The sequence below is a fragment of the Oryx dammah genome, unplaced genomic scaffold, assembly GCF_014754425.2.
Source record: "Oryx dammah isolate SB20612 unplaced genomic scaffold, SCBI_Odam_1.1 HiC_scaffold_5, whole genome shotgun sequence".
Taxonomy (NCBI): Eukaryota; Metazoa; Chordata; class Mammalia; order Artiodactyla; family Bovidae; genus Oryx; species Oryx dammah.
In genome coordinates this window covers 96,642,234-96,661,058 of record NW_024070189.1, presented here as the reverse complement: position 1 = coordinate 96,661,058, position 18,825 = coordinate 96,642,234, and the positions used below count along the sequence as shown (strand labels likewise).

At 59.6% G+C, this 18,825-nt stretch overlaps 1 protein-coding gene across 7 annotated transcripts in view; it reads right to left on the bottom strand.

Annotated features, from left to right (window-relative positions):
• NFIX (nuclear factor I X) overlaps positions 1 to 18,825 on the bottom strand; it is a 95,663-nt gene that overhangs the window by 16,078 nt on the left and 60,760 nt on the right. For 5 of the 7 annotated variants that reach the window (XM_040240829.1, XM_040240832.1, XM_040240830.1 and 2 more), the window contains exons 3-7: positions 5,491 to 5,553; positions 5,065 to 5,139; positions 4,565 to 4,685; positions 3,343 to 3,479; positions 325 to 447 (exon numbers count right to left, since the gene is read on the bottom strand). In XM_040240829.1, the coding sequence (XP_040096763.1) occupies positions 325 to 447; positions 3,343 to 3,479; positions 4,565 to 4,685; positions 5,065 to 5,139; positions 5,491 to 5,553 (519 nt within the window). The remainder of the gene's footprint in view (positions 1 to 324; positions 448 to 3,342; positions 3,480 to 4,564; positions 4,686 to 5,064; positions 5,140 to 5,490; positions 5,554 to 18,825) is intronic. The other 2 variants (XM_040240831.1, XM_040240834.1) reach the window with 1 other exon arrangement.

Below are 18,825 nucleotides of genomic sequence, written 5' to 3'. Positions count from 1 at the left end.
GTACATCTAATGAGTGCACACAGCACCCTTGCACAAACATAAGCAAACACACATCCTCACATGCACACACAGCGCACAAGCAGGTGTGCACCCTGGCACATGGGGTGTGAGAGGCAAGTGGGAGAGTGTGGGGGAACACGGTGAGAAGGCCCAAAGGCCAGCCTGCTGCTGTGGAGGGAGGGCCCGTCCCCACGCCCACCCACTGCCATACCACGGCCAGTTCAGAGAGCTGGGGCTGTCACTCAGGGTTCCCTGGCCAGCTACCCCTCAGGCAGGGCTCCTGTGCCACCCCCGCTGCCCCCCTCCGGGCCCTCCGTTTCTCACCTGGTCTGACTCCAGCAAGCACAGGCAGCGGGTGGTGAGTGAAAGCCATGCGCGGGGAGCTGCCCTGAGAGGAGAGGGCACTGCAGAAGTCCAGCTTTCCTGACTTCTTTAGGGAAGCCGGGCCTGAGGGGAGGAATCAGCAACACGGGGCAGGTTTAGCTGGGCCAGGGAGAGAGCGGGGGAGGCGGGAAGCCAGCAGCTCACTCCTTCTCTCCTCAGCCCCCTCCTGGCTGCCCCCTTTCCTTCAGAGCTCCCCAGCCTCCTCTGCCTGATTGAGGCCTTGTTTCTCAGGCCCTGTGTGCAGACCACCAGCTGCTGACAAGTGAGGGAAATCAGCCCCTTCCATGCGCTGGGCAGGGCGTGAGCAAACGGAGCCATCTTGCCCCCCAACAAACAGATTAAGAGCTCCAGGATGCACAGAATCAAAGCGCAGAGGCAGGGCCAGAGGGCAGGGAAGGTGTGCGGGAGGAGCCCTGGGGAGCAGCTTCAGAGTCAGGGGCCAGGAACTTCCCTGGGGGTCCAGTAGCTAAGACTCTGTGTTTCCACTGAGGAAACTAAGATCTTAGCCAAAGGAAAAAAGAAAAGAGTGAGGAGGCCCCTGAGGAGGGGCAGGCTGGGGTCTACTCCATGGGGTCCTAGGCTATAGGTCCCGTTCTGCCAGGAAGAAGCCAGGGCTCCTTACGGGAAGGGAAAGCACACCCATGGGCCCTTCGGACCACGGTGGAGAAACAAAATCCGACAAGGGAGCAGGGAGGAGGCTGGAGGGCCTGGGTGGGAGCTGGGGGCGAGGGAGCCAGGAAAGGATGCCCTTAGTCAGGCACCCAGAGGTCGGACTGTCAGGGTGGGTCATTCCTGGGTGTTGCTCTACTCCCAGGACCAGAGAGGGAGGTGGCATTTGGCAAGAGACAGGGACACAGAGAGCACCCCATTTGAGCTCGCCTCTAACAGCCTGAGGATGCCAACCAAGATCATGTCTGCGCCCAGTGGGCTCGACATCCAACATGCTAAGACAAAGCAGGGCCCCCAGGCCAGGGCCCCCAGGGGAACCAGCCTCCTGTCCTGGGAGGATAAGGTGTGGTTGGGGCAGGTCTCCAGAGCTGCCATCTTTGGAACAAGAATTGAATCAGTTTGGGTGGGGTGTGTGTACTGGGGGCGGGAAGGGGGTGCTGCAGAAGAGAGAAATAAGAGCTGTTTTAACCACAGAGGGGAGAGGTGGGGGAAGGGCGCACTCCTAGCTGCCAGCAGAGGTGTTATCTGGCAGCAGCTGTGTGCCACCTGATAGCTGGCACGATGCGGGGGGTGGGGAGCGCCCCCACCAGCTGCGCACAGCTGTCCCCCTGGCCGCACAGCACCTCCCCAGCTGTTCCCAGTCCTGCAGCTGGGCTGCTTAATTGGCGATTTGTCCCAGAACAGGGAAACAACGCAGTGTTGCTGGGAGGAGGGGGTGAGTATGGAAGAAAAGAGGGGAAGAAAAGAGGGGGAAAGCGAGGGAGCCGGGGGCACCACAGGAGGACGTGGGGCCATGCGTGGAGGGACTGCTGGCAGGAGCGGAAATGGCAGGCTCGGCAGCAGACAGCCAGGAAAGAGGGAGCCGGAGCTGCGGAGGGGAGGCTCCCGGGAGCCAGGTCTGGGTGGAGCGACCCGGGGGGCCCACGCCTCAGGAGCCAGCAGTGGACAAGGCCCTCCAGGCACACTAGTCCCTGAGGAAAGACTTCACTTCAGCTGGGGATTCTTCAGGGCCTCTCCACCCCTTGTCTCTGCCCCTTCAGAGGCTCCCCCAGGGCCATGTCTGTGCCCTGCTGGCTTAGGTGCCTGCTGGCCACGAGGGTGCCCGGGGAGGGGCTCAGCTCAGGGCCTGGAGCTGAGGCCTCCTCCTCCCAGGGTGCAGAGAGCGAAGGCCAGAAGCTGCATCTAGGGCAGCAGGGGAGAGGAGGCTCCTCCCTGCCCTTCGGCCTCGCCTTTCCCCCAGCCCTGGCCCCTGCCCATCTGCTTGGCCCTTCCTGGCATGGCAACATCTGGAAGATACCAAGGAAAAGACTATCAAGGTCGGCCCTCATCTTCCTGCACCACAGAGCAAGGCCTCCGTCCCCAGGACGAACCACAACGGACACATCCCATACAGAGGTCTGCGCTAGCTGGCCCCAAGATCCCCGAACCTGGAAGCTACACAAAGGCTGCACCAACAACATGTCAGGCAGAAGCATTCTGCAGGCAGCCTCCTGACACACACCTGTGCACCACACACACACACACACCCCCCTCTCTCTCTCCCTCTACTCCACTTGAGCTCTCCAGGCATGCCCACACCTCCTGTCAAAACAGGAAAGCCCCCCTGGTGAGCCCCTCCTCTCACCAGGAAGGGGCTGGTGAGAGGATTGAGAGGCCTGGCAACAATTCTGCTCACTCGCTACTAGGCTCTGCTCCTCTCTGTGAAGCTGGGCCCCTCCTTAGACCAGCGGTTCTCAACTCAGGAAGATTCTGCCCCCACCAGGACACAGCCATGTCCGGAGACCTTTCTGGCCATCACACCTAGTGAGGAGGTTTGCTACTGGCATCTAGTGGGCAGAGGCCAGGGCTGCCACTCCAACATCCCACAGGGCACAAAACGGCCCCACCGCAGACAATGCTGTGGCCCTGGAATGTTCAAGAACGCCCAGTCTGAGAAACTGCCTTAAACCATGAAGACGGTAGAGGTGGGGTAACCTCCCTGAAGAAACACCAAGAGGAGGAGGAAGACGAGGAGGCTCTGAAGAGGAAGCCATGCCCCGCTTGCAAGGCACCAGAGGCTCAGGGCCAGGGCTTTCCTTCTGCCACACCGGTGGGCCCTACTGCCCATGCGTGACAATCTGCCTGTTCGCCTCTGCTCTCCAGGCCTGTGCCCTCTGGAAGAGCGGGCTGGGGGAGGACAGGCAGTGCCACCGGCAGCAGGAAGCGCCACGGGAGGCTTGCCAGGGAAACGGGGAGACGAGGTTGCACGCCACCTGCACTCCAGGTCGGGCCTTGCGGCGGCACCCATACCTGCATCCACATCGTTGGGCCAACCGCTGGACTGGCTGCTGCCAGCTGCCGGGGAGCGGCCTGTGCCAGGATAGAAGACGTCGTCGACAGGGCTCTCCATCTCACTGTCATCGATGGACTTGGGGCGCTTGGTGGTGCTGGGGAAGGAGGAGAGGGGTCAGGTGGGCCTCAGGTGAGTGGCTGGACTGGGACCCGGACCCAGGAAGCCTGCACTGATGGCCCTCCGTGTGGCGAGCGGGCTCTCACTGTCAGCAGCATCTCAGGGCACTCGCTGTGTGCCCTCTGCCCAGGTCAGACTGAGAGCCCCTTCTCAGCCCACAAGACCATCCACTGTCATCTACCCAGCTACTCAAGCCCAAGAAGCAGGCCAAGCCCTCAGCTGCCTCCTCAGCCACCTTCTACTTTCCATCAGCTGCCACGGCCAGAGGTGAGTGAGGGGCTGGCCAGCGGCAAAACACCAGCGGGTGACACAAAACTCAGTCATTGTGATACTATGTTGTTTTATATTAACATTCGATTAACTATGGAAATATCACAACATTTTAATGTAATATTCTAACATATCAAAACGAATATTTGAACCTCACAATGAACCAAAATGCTCATTTTTTTTTTTTTTTTAAAGGACAGGATCGCACCCTGCCCTGCATGGCTGGCCCTGACCGGGGTCCACTGTGCCTACCTCCCAAACAGCTCTCAACTCCACTCCTTCCTCTTAGGCCAATCCCCCACCTGGCTCAGACCCTCCTACCCTCCAGCCTGGTGGGAGAGCCTCGAACTGACTGTCCTGCCCACGAACACTGCTTCTAGAAGTCTTTCTAGAACACATGTCCCCAGCATCTGTTCCTTGACCCCTCTGGCCTGTGAAGCCCACTGTGGGATAGTCCTGCCGGCCTGCCCAGCCTCAGTTGGGATGGAGGCTGCTCTCTCTGCCTGGAGCACCCACCCCAGGCCTGTACCAGCCCCGCTTTGTCTGGGTTCAAAGGTCACACCCCCAGGAGAGAGGCCTTCCCCAGTCCCCACAGGGAGCACCTTCCTGGCAGAGCCATGGCCTGGCTTGAGCTTGTGTCCCTGAGGCCAGGGCAAAGCTCAGGGGGTGGGCAGCAGAGCAGGCCCTGGCTCTGGAGCCAGCGCCCTCAACAGAGGTTGATGTGCTGAAGTACGCTGCCCAGAGCACCTGAGGTGTCTCGGGGGCTGAGGGAGGCCGGGGCGTGGGACTCACCTGGTGGAGGGAGGGGAGGTGATGGACCGCCGCCCCAGGGTCACCTGGTTGATATTGTAGTAGCTGGGACTCTCCAGGTCTGCCAGCGAGAAGTTGGGCCCTGATGCTGTTGCAACAGGAGCTGGGAAGAAGGGAGAGTGGGATGAGGTCTGGAAAGCATGGGTGCCTGTTTCGTTGCCGGGAGCAGCTCCCCAGAAGCCCTGAGGTGAGTTCACTGTGAAGGCTGCTGAGGAAACCTCCTCCTGGCTGAAGCTTGTTGGGAAGATTCCCTGGTTATGATTTTTTTTTTTCCTCCAAAGCAGTGGAGGTCAGAGGTGGGGCTCTCCAATGCCTCCATCCCACCCAGCCCGGTGCCAGTGAGGCCAAGCGTGTCCCAGGAAGTCTGCCTGCCCCTCCCCACCTGAGACCCTGTCAGTGGGGGGCTCCATGGGGTCCAAGTCCCACCTCCTCACCCTCATCCCTGCGGACCCAACCCTGGCCCAGAAGAAGGAAGGACTCACTCTGTGATACTCTCACCAGCTCCGTCACATTCCAGACCCCGGAAGTCACAAAACAGTCCTGGAAACTTAAGTGCCCTGAGGAGGGAAAAGGGCAGGTGAGCAAGTTGAGGCACGGCCAGGAGGGGCTGTCTGCCTGTCTCTCCCGATCCCTCCCTACCCTTAGCTTGTTCCATCCCATGACCCATGTCCCAGCTCCAGGCTGGCCCTCAGAGGTCCTCAGATCTCCATGGATGTGGGGGATGCCCCCAGGAGTGCCCTCCCCCACGGAACAGCAGCCTCTGTTGTCAAGGGACAGCTGAGTGAAGCGGTTGGCAGGGGAAGGCCCACCCTGGCCCGGGAGGGCAGAGAAGGGTACAGGTTGGGGGATGTGGTGGACACAGCAGGCCAGGGAGGCTGGGTTCAGGCAGGAGGGCAGGGGGCACTGACCGTTGGGCAGTGGTTTGATGTCCGCATCTCCTTGCTGGTTTGAACTATCTGATTGTCCGGATTCTGCAGGAGACAGAAAGGGTGGGGATGGGTCAAGAAAGTGCCCCACGCTCACCAGGCAAGCAGCTGCCCCTCTAGCCCTATGGACACCTTCTCTCCCACTCCCTTCCTGAAAAGCCCAGGGAGGCCAGGAGAGAAAGAATGGCTGCTGCTGTGGTGAGGCTACCCTGCAGACTACAGGGTGCTGGGCAGCATCTCTGGCCTTTCCCACTAGATGCCAGTAGCACCCCAGTTGTGACAACCAAAAACCAGTCTCCAAACACCGCCGAAGTGCCCTGGGGGTGAGCAGCCCACGACTGAACAGCCCTGGCCAAGAGTCAGGCAAGGAGGCGCCCAAGAGAGAAGCCCCTGACTGTCCCTTTGCACAGCTGGGTTGGACCCAAGGGGTCCCCCGTTCTCTACCCCACTCAAGCTCCAGAGGGAGCAGCCCTTTCCCTCCCTTCATTAATTAGAGCCAATGCTGCCTGCCTGCGCCACCCCCACCTCACCTTTATGCATACAGGCAGTGCCTGGCAACACGGAGGGGGGAGATCTGCCTTGATGCTGTCGCCCGCTCTGTGCCAGCCTGTCTGGGCTGTCTCATGCCCCAGTGCCACAGCTGCTCGGAGGGAGCCCTGAGACAAGGGCCCATTGTGCGGTGGGAGCTCACAGAGGACTGGGGGCAGGGTGGAGTGTGTGTGTGAATATTTTGCTGAGCTTGGGAAAGCCCCCCGCCCCTGCCCCCCAGGTCCTCAAAGCTTTGTGTGCCAGGGGCACAACGGGGACCTCCAGAATGCTTGCCTGGGCACGACAGCTGGCGAGAGGGTGGCGGAGGGGGGCCAGGGCAGGTTGTGGGGCAGGAGAAAGGCAGGCATTCAGTAAAGGATCAGCTGCTCATGGGGGGACCACATGGGGTGGCTTTGGGAAAACTGGGTCCTGCCATTGGCCAGGGCTTCGCTTCACTCTTTGGAGCAACCCCGCCTCCCGGGTCTCACCCGCCACCCCACAACCGCCCGCTCGCCACGGAGGCCATCCTCTACCAAACTTGCGGTCAGACCGCTCACATTGGGGAGTAAATAGCAAGGAGGTTCCCGAAGAGTGATGTGGGCCCAAGAAATAGAAGTGGGGGGATGCTGCAGCCACTTGGGAAAGAAGGAAGAGCTCCAGTTGTTGGGGCCTTCTCAGAGCTAAGGCCCAATGATGGCTCAGCCAAGTTCCTGGCCTCTTGCATCCATGTGGCCGGTGGGAAAAAGACAGGCTGCCCCCAGGATGGTTTCAGGCCCCATTTCCCCCATCCTTTATCTTGTTTCACTTATTTTTTTTTTTAACATATTTATTTGGCTGTGTTGGGTCTTGGTTGTGGCACGCGGAACCTTTGTTGCAGCATATGAAGTTAGTTTCCTGGCATCATAGTTCCCCTGGGATCTTAGTTCCCCATCCGGGGATCCAACCTGCATCCCCTGCATTGGAAGACAGACTCAACCACTGGACCATCAGGGAAGTACCTTTTTAGCCAGCCTCTACTTTTTAAAAATTCCAAATGATAATAATAATGAATCCTGTCACAAATCAAGAAAATGGAGGTTGATAAGCTAACAGGACCCCTCACCCCCTTGTGTTTGGGGCGTGTCCTTCCACACCTCCCTTTGCACCCACCCTAGCAGCATTTTTTAGGGATGGCAAATTCCATCTCAGGCCACTTCTTTGTCGTGGTGGCACTCTGCTTTGGAGAGAGCCCGTGGGACTTCCTCCCACACCCCGGGGAAGGGCAGCCTCTCTCTGCATGTGAATTTACTTGTTGCTCTCTCCTCAGCTAGTTCCTGGCTCTCTAGGTCTGATTCAAGCCCTAGCTGGTGCAGGAGGGAGCAGGCAAGGGGTTGAGGCAGTAGGTGGCCCACCTTAGGGCCTCCGTGGACCAGTGCCCTGAGCCTAATGTCTCTCAGGGCTGTCCTTTCCCAGATTCACAGCCAGAAAGAGCACAGCTGCAGGACCGGCGTGTGGAGCCCAGCGAGGGGCACACGGTCAAGGCTTTGGTGCAAAGGCTTTGTCCTACTTGTCCCAGGACCAACTCAGTCCCCACAGAGCCCTCCAGGCCAGGGACAGTGGAGTAGGGGGGGGGATGGTAGGAGGCCATCCTATTAAGAGTGGTCTCAGCCCTTCAAACGTGGCCAGGTGGAGACAGAAAGCCACGCGCATGCGCACACCGGGCCCGGGGACAGACGAGAGAACCCGACAAAGAGATGGAGGTGGGCCAGCGATAGAGGCAGAGACAAATGGGGCTCCAGGAGAGCGCGACAGACAGGAAATCCTTCTGAACCAGGACGCTGCCCTGAAACGTTACTGCTGTTATTACCATTAGCGCCATGTAAGGGAGCAGGCAGGAGCCGGGACCGGCGCGCGAGGCCCGCTGCCACGCGCCTGCAGGCGGTGCTCCGGGCGCTGCTGGCAGCCATCTTAGCCCTTGGCAGCCATCTTACGGCTGGCGGCCCCGCCGGCGCCCCGCACTGCCGCTGCCGCCCGCCCCGGCGAGCGCGGCCCGGCTCCGGGACAAAAGGCAGAGACGCTGGAAGCCTGGGCCCGGGCTCGAGGGCAGGGGCGCCGGCCCGGCCAGCGGGGCAGCTGGGGCTGGGGCTCCACTGTCTTGCTCAGGCGGCGCCCCTGCCCCCTCCTGGCCCGTGCAGAGCGAAAAGGGCAGAGAGGCACTAGGCTGCTGCCCGCCCGTGAGCCACGCAGTGTGGCTAAACGCCCCTCCTCAGGCCAGACCCAGACCCAGAGCCTCGGTTAGTTCACCGCGTAGACGCCTGCCCCGATGCGGTGACGCGGGCCTCAGAGGACAGTAAGGGGAGAGATGGGGCAGGCCCTTGATCACTCAGTCAGCTTGGAGGTACACCGTGGGCACACGGGGGAAGGGGGCCACTGGGCCGGTGGTGGACAGGCTCCTGGGGAGGGCGAGGAGATGCCCCCCAACCCAGAGGCAAGAGCCCGCCAGGCCAGCTTCCTGAAGCCATGGGCACTCTGGGGAGCTGTGGCCTTGGGCTGGGGCCTGCTCTGAACAGCCCCTAGGGACCAGGAGCTGGACTCCAGGCTGGCACCCCAAGGAGCATGACACCTCGGTGCCTGACCCCCTTTCCTGTCGAGGCTCCCTGGGGAAGGGAGAGAGTAACCCCAGGCCTTGGGACACAGAAGGCAGGCCCCTTTATGACACCCCTCCCCAGGCCCCGCCTCATGGTTGCTTGGCTTTTATCTCACAGAATGGGGCTTATCAGAGCCACCAGCTGAACAAACACACAAATCCACGGTTAGTGAGAGAAAACCCTCTGCCTGAACTCTTTATCTCCTGTTCGCAGGCCCCGAGCACTGCCCCCTGCCAACAGCACAGGAGGAGCCCTGACTGCTGCGCCATGAGGGCGCCTCCCCTGGCCACCCCCCTTCTCCCCTCGCCCCAACCCAGCGCATGGTGGCTGTCCCCTGGCAGTCCCTACCAGGCGGGCGTGCATGAGTGAGCTCCTGCCACACGGGAGCCCCCTCCAGTGTCTGCTTTCTCACTGGGGACAATGGGCCAGCTGGTGGCCTGTGGGCCGGTGGACGGGCAGAGAAAATGTTGGCTGGCACCAGGCGGGCAGGTGCCCGGCTCCATCCTTTATCCTCTCCCTGCTGGCCCACGCCCCCGAGGCTGTCGCTCGGCTTCCCCAGCCTTCCAGGGCCACGTCCCCTGGCAACATTTCCGGCCTTGGCTTTCTCTCCAGCCTGGTAGACCGAAGCAGTAGAGACCCTAACCACCCACTCCCAGCTCGGGGCCACCCTGACTGAACCCCAGCCCCCAGGCCTACAACTCTCTTCGGGGACAAAGGCTGCCTTGACTTTCTGGAGAGACTGGAGAGAGGATGGAGGGGCCAGAGGCACTGCAAGCTCTGTTCAGTCCTGAGGTGACATGTTCCTGCATCTTGGTGCCCAGGGCCAGACAGTACCTCCTGGGCTCTAAGCTTCTTTCCACTTAGCCATCACATGCATCTTCCTCAAAACCAAGTCCAGCCACTGTGTCTGAGGATGGCTGCCTGGGCATGCAGGCGTCAGGCCTCTGCCTGGTCCAGGCTTAGGGGATGAAGAGAATTTTGGAGGCTGCCGCTTGTCCTTGAAGCCACCAGGGTGGCGAGGGCTGTGTCCAGGCTGGCTCACGTCACATGTGTATGAGCGCAAGGTGTGCTGCATGTCTCCCTCTCAGGACCGGGGTGCTCGTGCAGTCCACACCCTGGGGCAGAAGGCAGGACTGCGTAGGGGTGAGTGACCAATCTGGGCTCTTCCTAGGTGTGGGACCAAGTGGGCTCCACAGAGCAAGGCTCTGAAATGGGACTGGCGCTCAGGTCCCAGGCTGCTCTCCCTTCATCCCCTCATGGCTTCGGTCACCCCCACCTCCCGGTCAGCACTTGTAGACTGGAGGCCTCGTGCAGCACCCCCACCCTAGGCCAGGCTCAGCCAAAGGTTGGCAGCATGGGACCCTCTCTTCCTCAGGGTTCTTCTGTGTCTCCTGGAACAGCCCTAACACCTGAAATACCGTTCTTCTCGCTCCCAGATCTGTTCATTCTCTACCCCTGCTCAGTTATTAAAGCCCCCGACTTCCTTTCTTCAGCTCCTCGCCTTTCCCTCTGGAATCCTATTTCTGGTCTCATTTTGCTCTGTCTTGGCTCCATGCCCCTCTCCCTGTCCTTCCTTCTCCTTCGCTTTCCCTCTCTTTGGGCCCCTTTCCTCTCCCAGTCCTGCCTGTTTGCACAAGTGTGTGCGTGTGCACACGTGTGTGCTTCAGAGAGGCCTCTGCCTCTTCATCAGAGCTGTAAGAGGGGAAGCTCCAGCAGCCAGAAGGAGCCCAGAATCACACATAAACTCCAACTGACAGCATGTTTTTAATATATATACTCCCAGCCATAGACAGGGAGATATTTATGGCTCCTGCTAGGTGAGGGAGGGATTCCTGCTCACGGCAGCACACGCTCCGCCTCGGCGCCCGCCCCAAAGAACTTCTCTCCGAGAAACAGGCCACATGCAATTCACCGGTTGGCTGCCCCCACGCACATCACAGACTGAGTGCATTTTTTTGGGGGGCTGAGAGGGGCACGCAGGCACAGCCGCACCAACACATGCGTACCCAGGCACGTGTATGTACTAGGGTGCACATTTGCTCTACATCCAGACACACACACACACACACACCCAGAGATGCCACCAACCATCTGATGCTGTCCAGCAGGGATGGGGTGAGTTGGTGTGTCGAGAGCGGTGGTCAGCACGCTCACTGCTAAGAGGAACCTCCTTTGGCTCTATCCAGACCATTGGCCTTTGAGGGTTGGTGGGGAGGCCAACCCTCTGGGCATGCCTGCCCTTCCCCTCCCCCAGCTCTCCCCAGGCCTGAGGTTGGAGAAGCAGGCAAGGGTGTGCTCTGTTCTGGGGGTGCCATACTCTGAAGGACCAGTTCTGGAGCTGATCCCTGGCCCTGCCCAGTGTGGCACACCTCCTCCCCCTACCCACCTGCACACACACACACACACACACCCTCTCTTTGCAATTGAGGAGCATCCAGGGCAGGAGAAACCCAATCTCAAGGGGAGCCGAGGCCTGGCCTACAGCAATCAGAGCTGGAGAATGTAACTATTGTGTCTCCTGAAACCCAAGTCTGAGAATCTGAGACACCCTGAGGAGGGGAGCAGTAGATGGATGGGGGGCTAGGGGAACAGGTCACAGAGGGGTTCTCCCTGTCTCTGCAAACAGAAGACTTGAGACCGAGGAAGTCCTTGGGAATGCAGGGCAGCCAGAGGACGGAGGAGGCTGGGCTTGACCAGGCCAGGCTCAGGGGGCTTTTCGATCTTCCCCCCATTTCCCTCCACCACCTCCATGAGCCAGTGTGTATGTTCGAAGGACCTGGGGCCATCCTGGGGTTTTTCTCTCCTCTGTCATCCTAGATCCCACATGGCTGGAGAAAGAAGCCTGACCAGGAAGCACAGCTCTGAAGCTGTGGGTGGGGGTGTGGGCAGGGGCAAGGCAGGGGGACCGTCCCTACCCCCTGCCCCATCACCCTCCTCTCTTCTCTCACTTCCCCTCCCCTCATGAAGCCAAAGGGGCTCAAGCTTTTGACTAGGGTCACCTGTTGCAGGGAGGAAGAGACAAGTGACAGGAAAGAGAAAGGGACCAAGTTACAGCCTCGACACACATGTGGTCTAGATCCGCCCCAGCTGCCCCTGGGGCCTAGATTCAAGGCAGGCCATTGGGGGTGGGGGTGGGGACAGCAGATCAGGCCACAGGGATCCGGCAGGCCGGGACCAGTAGACTCAAGACAGGACACTCTGCTCTCATCTCTGACCCCGGTGGCACTGCTTTTCCCCCTCAACCCACCCTGCCTCCACAGCTGCTATGGGGGTCCCCTAGGGAGCAAGGGCCAAGTCTGGCTACAGCAGGGCTCATGGCCTGGCAGGGGAGCTGGCGGAAGGGAGGAGAAGGCAAGTCCAGGGGCTTATGCGGTGCCCAGAGGAGTAGCAGAGTGGATCTGAAGGCTGGGTTCAGGCAGGTGGCTCCAAGCCCGCGAGGCTGCTCCCTGGTGTGAGCTGCGCAGCGTTCTCTGCCCTGCACCTGCCAGGGGAAACTGTCAGCACTGCGCCAGCCCAGGGAGAGCTAGAGATGGGGCCTGGGCACTGGAGCATGGGGGGCCTGGGGGCCCAGCTGCTCCTCCCCCAGGCATGACAGAGAATGTGCAGCAAAGGAGAGAGGAGGGACACCCCGGTGCAGAGCGAAGCACCCAGCAGTTGATGGAGGGAAAGAGCCCAGGACAATCAACCTGTCAGCTGCCTCTCCAAGTCTGGCCCAGTAGCTAACAAATGAGACGCCCCTACTCACAACAGCACTGGGGGGGAGGGTTGCATGTGGGCCTGCAGCCTCCTCCTGGGTCTGCCCTTTGCAGGAGACCCGACACTGGTCCCAGCAACCAGATGTCAGGGCTCCGTGGCTGTCTGCAGCGTGGACGTGCACGCCCAGGGCGGAGCAGGAACACCACCCTGGATGTTCCAGAGATGTCCAGGGGCTAGGAAGTCCCATCCGAGCAGAATTTACACAGAGAGGGAATGAAAATGAGACAGCCCCTACCTTAAAGGGAGAGACCTGGGGTGAGACAAAGGCAGGCAGGAGCCCTTGGTCCCAGGCCTGCCTCTGCCTCCACCCTGAGCCCTCCACCTCAAGCCACTCTGAGGGCACCCCCTCCCATCCAGGGAGGTATCCTTCTGCAGGACAGAGGGGAAAGGGGGGCACACCAAGGGCAAGGGGAAATGGATGGAGGAGGGGGCCAGCCCACCAAGTGGAGCGGGGCTCCCTCAAGTTCACATCCATGCTCTGGAACCTATGGGCCCAGTGGTCCTGGCCAAGTTCTGAACTGTCTCCTCATCTGTAAAATGGAGATGCTGCCTGCGCCCTGGGCTTCCTGCCTGAGGAATAAGTGAGAAAATGGGTACAAGGTGCTCCATCCAGGGCCCGGCTCACAGTAGGGGTTCCCTGAATGTCAGCTGTCCTTCCAGTGCGATTGCCGATTCCCTTTGCCTCCCTCAGCTAAAACCCTACTCTGGGCTCAGCTCAAATGCCAACTTGGTGGGGACGCTGTGGCTAACCCACAGCTCCCCTCCCACTGGAGTTCGTACTCTTTATGATACATCGAGTGCACTCGAGATGATGGTTCTTGGTATCTCACCCCAGAGACCACTGCCAGTGAGCAGAGGGGCTCCCTCAAGACTCGACCCATTACCCTCTGCAAAGAGGGCAGGGAGCCTTCTTGGGAAATAAAAGACAGAGCAGAATGCCTTCTATACATACATCTCTCCCTGAATACAATGGCCGCAGTCCCAGGACACTCATCACATTGGAAACAGTCAGGGACGGCAAGGCTAACAGGGAAGCAGAGAGAGACTTGGGCCCCAGGATGCTGAGGATGCTGAGCGCAAAGCCCTGCCCACCCTAGCTCAGTGCTGGGCATACGGGGAGCTGAGGACACCGGGGCACAGGCGTGGCCACACAAGAGGCCGGGTGCCTCTACTGGCAGCACAGGCTGGTGCCACGACTCAGCCGGCAGCAGGAGCCAACATTTCTGAGAAGGCCTGGGGCCAGGCGTCATGTGATGCTGGGGGCCCAGAAAAGTGGCCCCCTGGCCCTGAAGCTTCTCCTCCCTCTCCAACCTGATGGATAGAAACTGATAGTGGAGAATGCCCTCCACACCAAGAGAAGGCAGGGCCGTGGCAGAGGGGCCGTGTCCAGGTCAGGGGCCCGCAGAGTGGCTCCCCCGCCCCGGCCACTCTATTTCCAGTGCTGCCCTTTCTGGTCCTTCGAGCTGCCCCAGCCTGGCCAGACAGCCACCCCCACCCCCAGCTGCTCTTAGGGCTATTAATAGTGTCCCTACCTCCCAGGGCCAGGCGTCACCTTCTGCCCCAACCCCCCAATACACTTGCCCTTGGTCTAATTATTTGTAAAGGGACAGAGTCCTCTGGCTGCTAATGCCAACTGGGGATGAGAAAGGGGAGGCAAAGGCTCTGGAGGTCACCTGAGGGACATTTCTGAGACAAGCAGGAATGTAAGGGAAGGAGGCAGTGGAGCCAAGAGCAAGAAACAGACAAAAAGACAAAATTAAAACTAACAGACAGAGAGGGAGGGACCAAGACAGAAAATCAGTCAAAGCCAAGTAGTTCAAAGAAAGAAGTCTGCTATAGAAAGAATCAGAGGGGATTCTCTGGCAATCCAGTGGTTAAGACTGTGCTTCCACTTCAAGGGGCACAGGTTCAATTTCTGGTTGGGGAACTAAGATTCTGCATGAAATGTGGCTCCCCCCGCCAAAAAAAATCAGAGAAATAGAAGGTTAGAGGAGAGGCAGGGAAAAGGGGGAAAAGCAGAGAGAGAAAGAGGAAGCAAAGGAGGAAATGATACATTAAAAAACAAAAACAAAAGGGGAGAACATTTTCCTAGAATTACTTAGGAGTGGCTTCATGAACACAACTGCCTGGTCTGCACCTAGCTACCAGCATCTGTCTGTAGGGTGCTGGACAAGGTGAGGGGCTGGGGAGACTGCAGGCCCAGGAGCCCTACACACCCACTCTTCACAATGTTCTGGTTAAAGGAGAAGATGAAGAGAAGGAATACCTGACCAGGAAAAGAAACTGGGAAGATCAACTCCCCAGGACTAGGAAACCCACTTTCAGCCCTGGGCAGGGGAGGCCTCCACACTTGGAGCCTCTTCGCCCATTGGAGAGGCAGCTGGGTAAGCCGGAGGATGGTGGAAATTGGGGAGCATCAGTGCCCCTGGCCTCCCTGCACTCCGTGTTCCCTCTCTCTGTGAGTAGAATCCTGTCCTGCCCTGCCTCCCACCGCCCCTTTCATTGGTTTCATTGGGAGAATGCATCCAGGGACCTGGGGGCCTGGAGAAGAAGAGCCCACCTACTTCTGTTCTCCTCTGGGAAGCAGAAGCAGACAGAGGCCACCCGTTTCCCACGCTCAGGTGCTCTAGCTTCCTCAGCCTCCCGAGAGGACCTAGTACCCAGGCTGGTAACCCTGGAGGAGACTCCTCTGGCAGGGGCTTGCCTTGAGTGGGGGAGTCAGATTTGGACTCTGATTTTGGACAGCATGAGAGACCTAAGAACCTGACCACCAGATCTTCCAGGCTGGGGATTTCTGACCAGGAGTGCCCCACCAGACCATCAGGCCCTTGAGTCCAAGGCCTCTCAGTGTTTTGTTTATTACACTCTCCCCCACACCTGAAAGTGTAATTTGAGTGGAAGACTCAAAGAAACCCTCTAATCGTTCCAACTACATAGACCACGTGGGTTTTCCAGGTGGCTCAGCGTAAGGAAGCCGCCTGCTAGTGCAGGATACGCGGGTTCAATCCCTGGGTTGGGCAGATCCCTGGAGGGGGGCATGGCCAGCCACTCCAGTATTCTTGCCTGGAGAATCCCATGGACAGAGGGGCACACAGACCATCCAGGAGACAACTAGCTGGCCCCTCACCTCTCCTGAGAGCACATCTTTCCTGAAGTCCCAAACCTCGACACACATACCCAAGGAACTGATTGGGAACACCTAAAACAGCTAACACTCCTGTAAAGCCCAACTGGGTCTGGATGCAGGGCTGGACACACTGGCCTCCAAGCCCGAGTTCTGGACTGACCACAGGAAGGAACAAGAGTCTCCCTGAGAAGGGAGGGGCAGAGGAGCGCTCTCACAGGCCTCCCCACCCTGGAGGCCTTTAAGGCAGCCACCGTCCAGAGCTGCCCAGACAAAACATGTGGAATTTGTTAATTTGCCAACCTCCAACTTGGAGCCCTGAGGTCCCAGGCAGGGTTGAATCGGTGGGCAGGTGGGTGACCTCCCTGAAGGCTGAGACCTCTCTGGCTGCTGGAAGGAGCCCTGGGCTTGGAATCAGGAGCCTGGGGTCCAAATTCTAGACCTGCTGTTATTAGGCCCCCAGTGTGTCTCCTGGGCCTCCTCTCCTCTGTGCAACACAACCCCAGGCTTGCCTCAGAGGGCACACGGAGACGTGAGCAGGAGTTTTTACAGTGAATGAAGCGGGAAGGTTTTATGCACTATAAAGCGCCAAGCACACATAGAGAGCTACTGATGGGGTAAGGGGGCCAGCTTCTGGGACTGTATTTCAGGGTCGGCGGGGATACTAAAGAATAGCGGAGCAGCATCTTCTGCACGGAGTACAGTGGCTGGTGTAGGAGGCAGCTCCCCAGACTCAGGGTTGGGACAATTCAAGCCGCTAAGGGGACAAAATGATACCGATCCTACAAGCCTGCTGCTAAGTCACTGCAGTCGTGTCCGACTCTGTGCGACCCCATAGATGGCAGCCCACCAGGCTCCACCATCCCTGGGATTCTCCAGGCAAGAACACTGGAGTGGGTTGCCATTTCCTACAAGCCTTGCAGGTGCCAAATTCCCCACTCACAAGGCTCTGAAGTACCGAAAGGAACTTCCCAGGGCTGTGGGGCTCAGGGATCCGCACCCCACGGAGAGCGGCGTGCTGCACTCCCCTACTCGGCAGCTAGGTGGCACAGCGAGTTAACACTAGCTGCCCTCCGCAGGCTGCGGCCGGCCCGGAGGCGGCGGCGAACTTGCGCGCAGTCTGCCCAGGGCTGCAGGGGGCCAGGGAACCCCTTGCACAACGGCAAGGTCCGAGCTGGCACCAGGAGGATGCGGCCGCGCTCGGGCCCCTCGGACCCCGTGTTGTGCGGCCCGAGGCGGCAGCTCTGGTTGCGGCCGCTGCCAAGCACATCCCGTGATGAGATAGGAGGGCCGAACTTCCCGTGCTCATTGATTAGGAACAGCTTGCGGTGCGGGGGCCGGATGCAAGGGGGCCAGGAATGGGCTAGTGAGGAGAAGCAGGAGGTAGCGGGGGGCCTGCCAGGTGCACGGCTGGGAGGGGTAATCCAGTGGGCTCAGGCCCCCCTCTGAGCCGCCGCCACCGCCGCCGCTCTGAGCCCCGGCCTGCCTTCCCCAGCGTGGGGCTGCCCTGGATGTGGGCTAGTCTGCGGCTGCGTGACCCCTGGAGTGTTCCCAACACGCCCACGACGCCCCCACCTTTTGGCAACACAGACCTGCCTCTGCGCCTGATAAACGTTTGGAGAGGAAGGTTTCTTCCTTTTTTTTTTTTTTTTCTTTCCATCTCTCTCAAAAAGTTAAAATTGGAGACTAAAAGTCAGATCAGAAACCAAAAAGAGGGATAGAAATGGAGAAAAGTCGGGAAGAAAAAAAAAAAACTCAACACAGGCCAGCACTCTCGCAGCGGTGGCAGCAGTCGGGCAGGCACACCCTCCCGGGGCAGGCGTGGAGAAAGGCCCCTTTGTTCCGCAGGGAGGTTAGCCGAGGTGAGGCCCGCCCGCCCCCTCCCCCCTGACCCTGGGCAGCGCAGATCGCTTCTCAGGGCCCCCGGAATGGGCCCAGCTACTTCTCTGTCCCCTCAGTCCTCCTCCCAGCCAGTGCAACAGCCCAGCAGACGGGGAACGGCTGCTCCCTACCCTCTGCCTTGCCCAAGCACCAAGGGTCACACATGTGGGGCAGGGCTGGGCTCCTCCCATGGGCCCCTGGATGACCCTGATGCGTGACATTAGCATCTTGTCCAGGCTGTTCTTTAACTGTGGGGTCCGGGGGACAGATTCTGCACACAGCTGGACCCCCATCAAGGGATGAACAAAGGAGGTGATTCTTGCTAGAAGATGGTGCTCCAGGAGGCACAGGCTGACTGACCAGGTGCCTCTTACCCACAGCGAGGCCCCAGGGTTTCCTGTGTGCCCATTCCAGATATGAGCACTTTCCAGTGCCCTTGGGCTCTGGGAAAGGGTGGTTCCTGCAGGTCTTCCTCAAAGCAAAGGCTGGGCTCTGGTGCTGGGGTTGCCCTCAGAGGAGAGGCAGCGCCTGAAGTCACTCCATCTGATCCCCACGGAGGGGCCAGAGAGGGCTCATCAAGGGGGGCTGCCAATGGAGAGACAGCAGAGGGGTGGGGAGGGAGGGAAAGTAAAGAGCATACCTTTGCTCCGCAGCACACGTGCCGCCCCCTAGCCCCTCTAACAGCCCAAGTTGGACAGGGAACCTGAGGGGTGGCTGTCCTATGTGTCACTCGGTGTGTGCCCACCATGGGCACCCTGACCCTGTCTATGCAGGCTCCCAGCCGCTCAGCAGGGATGCAAGCCTCAGACTTTTCAGGCAGAACTTGGCGGCTTTACACTTGGCCAAGAAGTTTCCACCCAGCAGCCCTCTCCAGCTCCTACCCCAGGCCCCCGGCAGCAGAAATCCTGGAAGGAGGGACTGGCTAGATCCTTGTGCTCCAGACAGTGCCCTGGCTTCATGCTAAGGGGGTACCTGTTCCACTGGAGGCCCCAGACCCCCACCCCCACCCCGCGCAACCAGCAGCAGTGGAAGGCAAGGCGGTGACAGAAGGGAAGAAGAGTAAGGTGTTGCTGACCTCGCCCTCCCCAGGCGAGGAAGTGGGGGAAGGAGAGGGGAGAGGAGCAGCAGCAGCTGGAATCGCAGGGAGCCTGGACTGTCCTGTGTGGCACTGAGTCGGCTAGAAGAAGCTGCAGCTCAGATACACAGTGTCCTGCCAAACCCCAGTCCTTTAATTCAATTAAGTGCGGGACAGACTTCCCAGAGCATGTGAAAAGCCGAATGTGTTGAATCTCGGGAGCTGCGAGCTTGTGTGCCTGTGTGCACACATGTGGATGTGTGAATCCTGACGGTGGAGGAGGAAGATGAGCGGATGCAAATACTGAGGGGCAGGACAGGGGTGGG